Source organism: Neolamprologus brichardi, chromosome 12 (assembly GCF_056152115.1).
Source record: "Neolamprologus brichardi isolate AB-2024 chromosome 12, ASM5615211v1, whole genome shotgun sequence".
In the NCBI taxonomy this organism is placed as follows: Eukaryota; Metazoa; Chordata; class Actinopteri; order Cichliformes; family Cichlidae; genus Neolamprologus; species Neolamprologus brichardi.
In genome coordinates, this window is record NC_142115.1 from 20105608 (window position 1) to 20117232 (window position 11625).

An 11625-nucleotide genomic window follows, 5' to 3' on the forward strand; every position below is an offset into this window, starting at 1 on the left:
CAATAGTTTCTGTATGTGAAAATCATTGATCAGATTAAGCAGATTTACAATAAACATAACAGTCTGTTGTGTTATCTTAGTTATCTGGCTTTTATTACAGTTAGATACATTTATATACGAGATGTTTCCTGAAGATTTATCTTCATATTTAATTTTACAAACTTGGAGGATTTCGAGAAATGTGAGCAAAACTATTCTTACTTTCTGAAAAATCACCATAAGCTGAATATTTTAGAGTATTTGGTGTTTAATCACTGGTAGGCTACAGAGTGTGAGAAAGAAATATATTCAGTGGCCACATTATTAGGTACACCACTCGACTGCGCATTATTGCTCATAACTAACCAGCTAAGCACACGGCAGCAATTAGATGGAATTGAACTGAATATCTACATTTAAACCTTGTAGATCTGGTCAAGGTGACCTCCCGAAGTTCAAAGTGAGCATCAGAATGTGGAAGAAAAGTGATTTAAGTGAGTGAGAGAGATACAAACACTCACTGGGCTACTGTTCAGCTGTTCATTAACTCAAATATCTAATGCAGAAGAACTATGAACACACAGCTCATCGAGCCAGAAGGACTACAGCAGCAGAAGACCACACCGGGTATCAATCCTGTCTGTGAAAAACAGGACACTGAGTCTATAATTCACACATGTCCACTAAAATTAGACAATGGAAGGCTGAGTCTCTATTTCTGCAACATTCAGATGGCAGAGTCAGAATTTGGTGTTAATGATATAACAACATGGATCAATGTTTCCTTGTATGAACAGTTCAAGCTGTTACTGCTAGTTTAGTGGGAGATAATTTCTTAGCACACTTTGAGACCCTTATTACTGCCGAACATCATTTAGTCACCACAGATTAACTAATTACTGTTGCTGACCATGTCCATCCCTTTATGACCACAGTACCAATCTTCTGTTCTGACCATTCTGTTGTGTTTCCATGTAATTCAGATCTTAAAAAGAACATTTCTGGTGTGACATCAATACAATGTAGGAATTTTACATAATTTAGTCCCCCACAGACTCTACTATATCATATATGTGATGTGTGTTCCTGCATATATCACTGGCAGCAAACATTGTGAAACAATAAGTTAATAAGTGAAAATGAAACATTGTGGCTGATGCCAATCTCCTTAATTCAAAGGAGCTACATCAGCAATAAATTTGCTAATATCCAAGGCTCTTTATATTACACTGCTGCAGAAGTGTGGTTTGACACTGGAGTATTGTTAGCAGTAGCTAGTTAACACTTGCATTTATAAAATAATTTAATCCATTAAATTGGCAAGACTAACCATATCCTGAGTAGGAAGACTTCAGCATGTTCAGAATGCAGCAGCCAGTCCTTACATACACATTACTGAAAGGGAATTCACCATTAAGAGTCCTGAGGGTGCTGACATTACTGTCGTCTTTGGAACAAGCTTCCCGCTGACCTGAGGTCAGTTACAACTGTCTGTACATTCAAGAGTAAACTCAAATCAGTTTTATTTTCACAGTGTGTGTGTGTGTGTGTGTGTGGGGGGGGGGGGGGGGGGGGGGGGGGGGGGGGCAAGGTGTTTCTGCGCAGTGTACCAGGGGCACGGAGAAAAGTTGTCGTACCATAGGCACGAGGAGTGTGTGTGTGTGTGTGTGTGTGTGTGTGTGTGTGTGTGTGTGTGTGTGTGTGTGTGTGTCAGTGCACATATACAGTCAGAAGTTTTCTCCAGTATTGAAATAATCCGCTGATAGTTAGCAACACATCCAGTAGAATAAAGCGAAAAGGAAATGTTCATAAATAATTTGCATATCTTTGTGTTCAAAATTCAACAGAATCATACTTTATTTGATTCCGAGTTACCAAAAGAGAGATCTGAAAAAATCGGGATTTCCATATTTCTTAACCGAACACGCCCTTTGTAGGTTGGTTGTAAACACGTGTTTTGTTTTATTTATGAAAGATAGTCTCTGATCAAAATACCAAAAGCGCCATAGCACTGCGTGATGTTTGGACACTAGAAACCGAAAGTTATTACATCAGAGTTGAAAAACGAATCTTAAGTGAGTGGGCGGGCGCTGATCAGCTGTTGTGTGAGCATCATTGTTTACCTAAACAATAACATGTGTTATTGTTTTGCCTCGATAAGCCATTGCAAGGAAGGAAGCTGGGCGAGCCTGCGAGAAATAGCAGAAAACTCTTTTTGTTCTGAGGGGGTGTAATTTAAAGAACTACTTTTTTAATTCTTTCAGACTACAGTCAACATGGATATAACTATCACTATGGTGGGTGAGTCCCTTAACCTGAGGGAGAACCCACAGGTCACAGTTGAATCTCTGAAAATAAAAATCTACGAGAAACTGGGAATCGACCCTCAGACTTAGTGGATAAACCTGTTTGGTCAGGTATCAAGGGGTTGTTTTGATCAACCTCCAAACGATCATTTGACGAGCATATGACTCATATGGGGGTTTCCAAAACAGCGCCCCTACAGGTGGCAGGACGCAACTCCACGTGATATCGTCAGATGGCAAATAAACAGCATTTCACTTTAAAGGGCTCTGTGCTTGGCATGCCAACGAATTTTAAACGTATTTCGTGGTATCTAACGCAATTTGTTCTCCACAGAGTCCACAGTGTGATGTGTGTGCCCGCACACAAAACAGTATTGCCTTTAAAACAAAAATGAATAACTATTGTTGCCATTACTGAAGTCACTTCTTTGATTACTGAAGTCACTTCTTTGCTTCCCAGTTCAGCAAAGAATTATTTTTAAAATCCTTCAGTGGTTTTGACCCCCAATACATCTATTATAGGCCAACCCAGGAGACCAGATGCCCCTCTTTATGTGGGTTTGTACAGCATTTCTATTCCTTGTCGCACTTTTTGTGACAATGTCCCACACTTAGACTGACTCCACAGGCCAGGCATATTTCTTAAGTCTAGATTTTGTGAAGGAAAGGCTTTTTAATTACAGCATTAGAGCCAAGTTATGCTTAGACAATAGAAACTGAAAGTTGTTATGGCAGAGAGGGAAAACGAACCTTAGGTGAGTGTGAGGGTGTGGATCAGCTGAGGCAGAGTGTATATAAAGGCTGAGCCCTTCAACTTAGCTGCTGCTGCTGCTCGAGCATCATTTACGTTTCCACGTTTGAAGACTTGAAGTGAAAAAGTCATCACAAGGTAGGAAGCTGATAAAGAACTGAAAAGTCATTTTTCCCCAGTGTGTGTGTTTTCTAATGGACTACTTTGAATTCTTTCAGACTACAAGCAACATGGATATAACTATTAATATGCTGGGTGAGTCCCACACTTTGAACGTGAACCCAGAGGACACAGTTGGCTCCCTGAAAATAAAAATCTACGAGAAACTGGGAGTCGACCCTCAGACGCAGAAATTGGTTTTCATAAACGGCCAGAGGACCCCTCTCAACGACGACTCCAAACCCATCAGCTACTACAGCTTACAGCACGGCTCCCAGGTGTCCCTGCTGGTCACCAAGCCTCCTCCGCCTGCTCCCATCCAGGTGTTCCTCAAAAATGAAAATGGACACTCCAGCACCTACGACATCAGGCTCGACGAGACTGTGAGCAACTTCAAGAACAGAGTCGAGAGGAGAGAGAGGGTGCCAGCGAGCCAGCAGAGGCTCATTCATGAAAGCCGGGAGATGCAGGATGGCAAACTGGAGGACTACAACATCAGAAACCACAGCACCATCTACATGTTTTTCCTTCTGAGAGGAGGCTGAGGCCTTTTAACATGATTCATACACCAGAAAAAAATGTATACTATAGAATCTTAATAAGTTTGACTAATCTTGTATTTATTTTTTTATTCACTGTTCTCATTATGTGTTCTGTAACAAGTTAGCAAATCTGTGTTTTCATTTGGCACAACGAACAAATCAGCATTTTATGGACTCTGTCATGACAAATACATGTTACCTGCACTGATTACAGAGAATAAAGTTTCCAATACAAGTTTATGTCTCTTCGCATTTCCTGTGTCCGTGACAGCTCAAGAAGGGAGGGAGGGGGACTGTCATTCTTAAAGTTTATGAGACTCTCAGTCATATAAACTAATGTATTTTACTAGATACATTTTAAAATATATATAATTCCAGTCGAGTATTTGAAATGTTATAGCAGCATTTTTATTTTATTTTTTTAGTTGCTTTAGTCTAAGCTCGGTGCAGATTAAACACAGAGTTACAGTGCAGCAAACATAACAATGTGTTGCATTGTCTCAGTTTTCCGGCATTTGAAAACATGCCAAAGTTGTTTCCTGAAGATGTGTCTTCACATCTAATTTCACAACCTTGGAACTTGGATTTTGAACGACATGGGCACTGATCAGTGAGTGGAGGTCTATGGAAGAGGGTCTGCAAGCAGAAGTTAAACCACTGAAGAAAATATTCTTCCATGCTTGCCTCAAAATGCGAAATTTCCCGACTGTCCATTCTGGAAAAATCATTGTAAGTTGAATATTCCAGGGCATTTTGATTTTTTTGTTGTTGCTGACAGGAAACAGAGAGAAACAGGAAGATAAAGACTGACTATAGGTGCATTTAAATATGTAGGTAGGGCCAGTAACGCCTGCTGAAGTTGAAACCGAACATCAGAATGGAGAAGAAAGGTGATCTACGTTTGTTGCTGTTAGGTGGTATGCAACCAAGGTGCAGGAGGTGTCAGTCCTGTCAGCTGAGAACAGGAAACTGATCATAGTTCACACAGGCTCAGCAACACTGGAGTTTTTATTGGACTACTGGTCTGAATCTCGATGTCTGCTGTGATATTCAGCCGGTAAAGTCAGGATTGGCATAAATATGAAAGCATGGCTCCAACCCGTCTAGTGTGAAGGGTTGAGAGTGGTGGTGACGTAATGGTAAGGGTTTGTTTTTTTCACTTTGAGACCCTTATTTCTACCGAGGATTATTTCGTCACCGCATTGTTGGTCACCATGACAATCCCTTATCACAGTGCACTCATCTCTGTTCTACCCTTTCTGTTTTGTTTCCCTGTAAATCATGTCTAAAAAAGTACAGTCAACTAAAATTAGACCGATTTTTGCCTGGTAATCCCGTCAGCAGCTGTTTCCCAGCTGTTCATCCCCCACTTAGTGGATAAACCTGTTTGTTCAGGTATTAAGGGGTTGTTTTGATCAACCTCCAAACGATCATTTGACGAGCATATGACTCATATGGGGGTTTCCAAAACAGCGCCCCTACAGGTGGCAGGACGCAACTCCACGTGATATCGTCAGATGGCAAATAAACAGCATTTCACTTTAAAGGGCTCTGTGCTTGGCATGCCAACGAATTTTAAACGTATTTCGTGGTATCTAACGCAATTTGTTCTCCACAGAGTCCACAGTGTGATGTGTGTGCCTGCACACAAAACAGTATTACCTTTAAAACAAAAATGAATACCCAGATAGCAAGGAGACATTGAACAGATGTTGATTTTCCATCTGAACCATCAGAATCGTCAGGGTTGAAATGTCAACACAAAACCAATGTTGAAACAACACTGAAATACTGATGAAACCTGACACTGACATTGAAATAACATTGATTCACTGTTGTTCTGTCATCGTTGATTGTTGATCTATTTATAGTTGACAAGGCGACAACAATCACGTTGAAAAGCCATAGATTAATGGTTGAGCGGGAAATTTAAGCTGCTACCACTTGGACTATTCCAAAGCACCCCCTCTTACAGTGGTACATCCCTCCAGGTAACCATTGTCTTGTACAGTAGAGCGGGACATTACTCTCAGCGGACCGGAGAAGGCATTAGTTCTTGCACTGCACTGGCCTGCACCACGATTAGTATAAGGTAAGAATGAATGATTTTTGTTCTATTCGTTATTTCCACAGTTGCATTTGAATAACAGTAAAAAACAAACAAACTTGTTAATGTAAAGTTTCGGACAAAATATGGGAACCCGAAATTGTGTCTAATTTCATCTTACAAACCGGCAACAAATAAATTGCACAGCGAACAAAGTCTATCAACAAAGAAGACATTTTCATTTCAAACTTTTCCGGTATATTCCCTTACAAAGCTAGCTAGCTAGCCAGCTTTAACGCTTCGAGGGTTCCTTTGTTCTTGCCGTCGCTTCGCTTGACCCAGACTTTAGCTCTGTAGTTTCTTTTTAGCATAGTACTACAAAAAATTGTAAATCTGAGATATATGATTGATAAACGTAAAGGTAACTGTATAAATGTGTTCAATGACTTTGTTACTTTTAATGATTAGAGAGCACCCGCTTCGATTTGCACTCAATTCAAACTTTACGCTGCACGCTCACCGAACTTTACGCTGCACGCTAACCGAACTTTACGTGTGGACCCATTTTGCGCCTATTTTGACGCCACACTGTGCGCCAAGTTTTTGTCTCGGTGCCATGAATTCATACAATGGCAGACTTAGACAAAATACTGTTAATTTTATTATCTTCAGTGTTTAAATGCTTACATATACACATGCAGTTACTGTCACTTCACACATAGGACTCGGTTCAGCTTCTATGAGCCGTCTTTGTATCCAGTTTTCACTCTTTATTGACATTGTTCCCTATTTTTCCTCTTTTTTACAGATCTGATTTGGTAACTACCATCCACCCATCGATAAGTAAGAAACTCACGTCCTTAAATAAATTCCTAGTGTTAAACAATTTGCTTATTTGACTATTTCCAAATATAGCACTATTTGTTTAATCTGATATACACTGACAATGACATCACGCTGGTCAAGGAGGCGTAAACTACGGAAAATGGTTGAGGCAGCAGAGTCCGATATACTCAGGCACTTTAAAGAGATGGTTGCTGAAAAACATAACCAAAACAGCAATGCACAAGTTGAAGTTAAGCGACCGCAGGTTGCAGAAGAGTCTGGTGTGTCCCACTGTTGTCACCCAGGTATAGACAGTCAAGTATTTACCAGTCGCTGTTATGAGCAGATTTCAGAAGTATGTGAGACCTATGTATCACCCGACACGGATAATGACTGTGACTTTAGTTTTGACAGCTTTGGTTGCCATGCACCACCGTTTGATTCTGATAATAGTGATGACGAAGCTGATGACGAAGCGCCAAATACTGAATTCTTAATAACAAGTTTAAGATACTGGGCTTCTACATTTTCAGTGTCGTTTGTGGCAGTAACAGCACTCTTGGGAATTTTGCGTGTGTTTCACCCAGACCTACCAAAAGATGCCAGGACAGTTCTCAGAACGCAGAAGTTAATGCAAAGCTTAGAACGGATGCAGATTTTCAGTTGATGATTGATGAAGACCACCACTTGAATCAAACATTGTCTCCTTTAGCTGGTATGGTTAAGATGATAACGATGTTTCCCTTGGATTATATGCATCTATGTTGTCTTGGAGTCACAAGAAAACTCATATACTTGTGGACAAAGGGCAAAGTACTTGAAACAAGGCTGTCCAGTCGAACAGTAGGTGAAATTTCAGAAAAGTTGAAAGCTCTGTGACCTTATACACCAAATGAGTTTAACCGCAAGCCAAGGGAATTGTCTGAAATTGATAGATGGAAAGCAACAGAGTTACGAAATTTTATGTTGTACACAGGGCCCGTAGTGCTTAGGAATAGCATTCCAGTTGAGTTCTATGATAACTTTATGTTGTTTTCTGTAGCAATGCATCTGCTGTTATCCCCCTCTATGTCTAATGAAATGGTCAATTGTGCCAATGAATTCCTGGTGTCATTTGTTTCTCACTTCGGCGAATTGTATGGTAGGGATGAAATCACATACAACGTACACCAGCTGACACACCTGTCAGAAGAATATAGACTCTTTGGCACGTTAGATAACATTGCTGCTTTCCCCTATGAAAATTATTTAGGCCAGATTAAACATCTCTTGCGAAAGCCTCACTTGCCTTTACAACAAATTGTAAAAAGACTTTCTGAAAAACCGGATGTGAAGCCAGCACCACCAAGAAAAGCACAAAAGTTAATGCATCAGCATTATGATGGTCCACTTGTGGCTCCGATACACCATTCAGAGCAGTACAAGAAAGTAGTGACAGAAAAGTACATCTTGTCTGTAGGGGATGGGGACAACTGTGTGCAGGTAGTCGATGACATTGCTTTAATCCGCAACATTGTGAAAGTAGATGGTGACACATTTGTTATTTTCCAAAAGTTTTGTCACAAAGAGTCTTACTTTCAGTACCCCTTACCGTCATCCAGAATTGGATGCTACAGAGTGTCGCAGCTGAACAGCAGACCTGGCATTACAAAGCTCAATAATGTTACTGGCAAATATTTTCTTTGTCCAGACAACACAGCTTTCATTGCATTGCCAATCATGCATAGTCAATAAAAAAAGAGTTTGTTTTATCGGGTTTGCTTGTAATTGTTGCCTATATACATTTTAATCGACTATTTATAATTTAGTTCAGTCAATAGATCAAGTTTTTTAGTGACTATGAAATATATTGTAATTACATGTTTCCTGTTTATCCTAGACAGGGCAAAAAAGGACTCCAAGTAAAATAAAAATGAAAGACTGGTGCATTGTGCAGTTCAGCACTGGTGGTACCGAAATTGTCCCTAGTTCATGGATAAATGGGGAGAAATTGTCATGGCCTCCATATCCTCTGCGAGACACATTCAGGATCCACGCCGCAGTAAAGAGGAGAGTTCATCCTGGTGCAACATGGCTCACCTACGCACCAGTCCGACTTCTAATAAGCCATGGTGGGTATCATCTGGGTTGATGTTGTATAAATGTAACAATAACAAGTTTTTCGTGTCCTAATTTATGTCTGGCCATACATTGTGTTTGTACTTCCAGACACATTTCACGAAGCAGAACGCAGTCTTCAGAAATATCTAGATGAACACTGTGATACGTCTGACCTTCAGTCCGAAGCTGAAACTCATACCACGCATAAAAGAAAGCACAAGTAAAACTTTTTTTTATTTCACAAACATATCTTTGATTGCTAAGAATTTATGATCTTGTCTTTTATACATATCTGTGGTGCTTGCATACTGCAATATCACCACATAATATAGTCCAAAAAGTGGAAGCTTGTAAACTTTTTAAAAATGCAAAGCCGTGTACACTTGTGCACTTCAAAAATTCCTTGTATATTGTACCTTCTTGCACATCTCCGTTTCCTGTGTGTGTTTTTATAAATCAAACTGTAACTTTAGGAAAAAATATTCCAAAAGCACATTTGTAATTACTTATGACCGTTTTCAACTTTTTGTCTTTAGACCAAATACCCTGTACACATATAGTGACTCAGAGGATGAGCAGCCCACAAAAAGAAGGTTTCCCCGGGCCCCTCGAGTGAAAATACCAGGTAATAAAATACTGTCTAGTGTCTTTGTACATATCTGTGTGTGACACAAGGAAACTTTTTTGACAAGTTGTCTGTATTCTTAAATACTTTTAAAAAAAAAAATCTTTTTCTAAACAGCCCTCACCACTCCGCAGTCTTCCCCCCAGCCCACTGACAGCAGGCATCATAATGCCCCACCCAGCTGTCGGCACCTTTCTCCACTCCAGCACAACTCCAGCACAACCGACACAGCTTTGCGATTTCCCCAGCATGCTGAGTCTGATGTCGAGGCCTTCCTTATAGATGGTATGCTTTTAAAATTGTTTTAAAGCTGAATCACAATGTCATTGTACTCTTATCTTCAAAACACCAGTTTATACTCCTGAATGTCATCTTGTTGTGATTTGTTTTTCTGTAGATTCCAGAGACTCTGTGAGGCCACTATTACGAGGCAAATTCGAAAGTCTTTGAATTTCAGATTTTACATGGTATAAATGGTAAATGGCCTATATTTGTACAGCGCTTTAACTAGTCCCTAAGGACCCCAAAGCGCTTTACACATTCAGTCATCCACCCATTCCCACATAATTCATGCACTGGTGATGGCAGCTACATATACAAATATCAAATATATGTGACAGGCAAAAATTAGCAAAAGCTCTTAGCAGTTAGAACAACTTGTACTTGAATGCAGAATGTTACACCATCACTTATGGATACATTAGTTTTTCGCCTCTCACTGCTTAAGCCATTAATCTTTCTAGAATTGTTTTTTTTAAACAGATGCAACTATGCGACAGATGTTAACTATGCTGTCAGACCTGACGCGAGCAGTTAACGAACTCCGCGAGGAGGTCAGAGCCATCCGCAATACCGGCTGCAATCAATCGGTAGATGCTGGGGTACTGCCTCTGGATTTGCCCTTGCACAACATGGAGGAGCTAAATAATGCAGAGGCAGCTCTTCTATCACAAGAGGCCAATAAGGCAATGGTAAGTATATAAAGGTTATGTACACTTTGTAACTATAAAGTGTAATAGCTGTCAGATGTGATTTAAATACATAACAACGGCCTGTTGATTAAACACACAAGCACTTGCATACACATTTAAGACATGAGACACGCTAATTCCATCTCTTAAAATGTGTCTATAGGTGAGACGCTTTGCCTTGGTTGGAGGGACCACACTGGAGGTGCGAGTCCGCCGTGTAATGGCTTATGCCATTACAAATGAGCTGGCCTCGCTACTGAACTGGGCAGGGAAAAAAACAAAGGACCAGACAAAGCAAAAGAGGGCATTTAAAGATACAGTGCTCTGCAGATGCATATTTGGTAAGTTTTACCGTTTTTTTTGGCTATATTACTTTGTCTTTCTTAATAACAAGACTTTCATGTCCGGTTAATCTGGAGATGGAGTCTTTGGTCTTTGGCTTACTTAGTCCTCGGGTTGTAGTTTGTACAGCCCGAAGACCCCATGTTTATTTTGTTTTAAAGGATACACGGCACACTATGCTAAGACTTATCACTTTTTCCGCTCTAGCTCTCTGGGAATCAAATGCGGCAGTTTGCAGATTTACGCCTGGTGACTTTCTTGTTTATCAGCCTAGGAGTTTACATACTTTCTCCCCGCTGAAGACAGTTAACAAGAACTTATTCATGTGCTCTAATTCACTTTTTGTGTGTGTGTGTGTGTGTGTGTGTATTTTTGTCCTAGATGGCCTGACGCAGCAGTTAGGGGCAAACTCTATGTCAGAGTTTGACTTTGCACAAGCAGTGCAGAAATGGCTGCGATACGCCCCAGATCGTTTGGGTGGTGCAGGACGCATCCCCATCCCGGAGTAAAAAATGAATAACTTCTGTGAAACATATAAATGTAAATAGGAAATTGTGTTTTTAATAAAGTATTTAGCAAACAAAACATGCCTATTGACCTTTTTTGTTTTGTTTTTTTTTCTCTGTTACATCACATGCAATGCTTTCTTATTTTAGGATATTAATACATTTTGAGACTTTTTTTTTTTTATAAAACACAATTATGTGTTTAGGTGGTTTAAGTATTAATGGAAACATGCAGTAGTTTAGTATTGGTTAAAATACCTATAAAGAAAGGTAGATTTCCAGTCATGATTTAACTGTTGTTTTAATGAAAAGCAACTGTGCGAAAGAGGTGGAAAATCAACACCATAGCTCAACAGTGTTTCGATATCAGAATCTGACATTGTTTCAATGTCAACAGTATTAGAAAATATAATGTTGAATCAATGTCAGGTTTCAACATTGATTCAACATCAAAACCTGACGTTGTTTCAAT

At 39.9% G+C, this 11625-nt stretch overlaps 2 protein-coding genes and 1 pseudogene across 2 annotated transcripts; all 3 read left to right on the forward strand.

Moving 5' to 3' along the window:
• Nucleotides 1-3090: 3090 nt before the first annotated feature.
• On the forward strand, nt 3091-3740 carry LOC148100224 (polyubiquitin-like). Its single transcript, XM_087848715.1, has 2 exons — nt 3091-3174; nt 3255-3740. Exon 2 carries the CDS (start codon nt 3267-3269, stop codon nt 3738-3740), a length of 474 nt encoding a protein of 157 aa, XP_087704841.1. The 5' UTR covers nt 3091-3174; nt 3255-3266.
• Nucleotides 3741-7335: 3595 nt separating this feature from the next.
• LOC148100225 (uncharacterized) lies at nt 7336-8343 on the forward strand (annotated as a pseudogene).
• Nucleotides 8344-10100: 1757 nt separating this feature from the next.
• Nucleotides 10101-11222, forward strand: LOC148100226 (uncharacterized). Its single transcript, XM_087848716.1, has 3 exons — nt 10101-10305; nt 10469-10646; nt 11029-11222. Exons 1-3 carry the CDS (start codon nt 10105-10107, stop codon nt 11154-11156), a joined length of 507 nt encoding a protein of 168 aa, XP_087704842.1. The 5' UTR covers nt 10101-10104; the 3' UTR covers nt 11157-11222.
• The last annotated feature ends 403 nt before the right edge of the window (nt 11223-11625 follow it).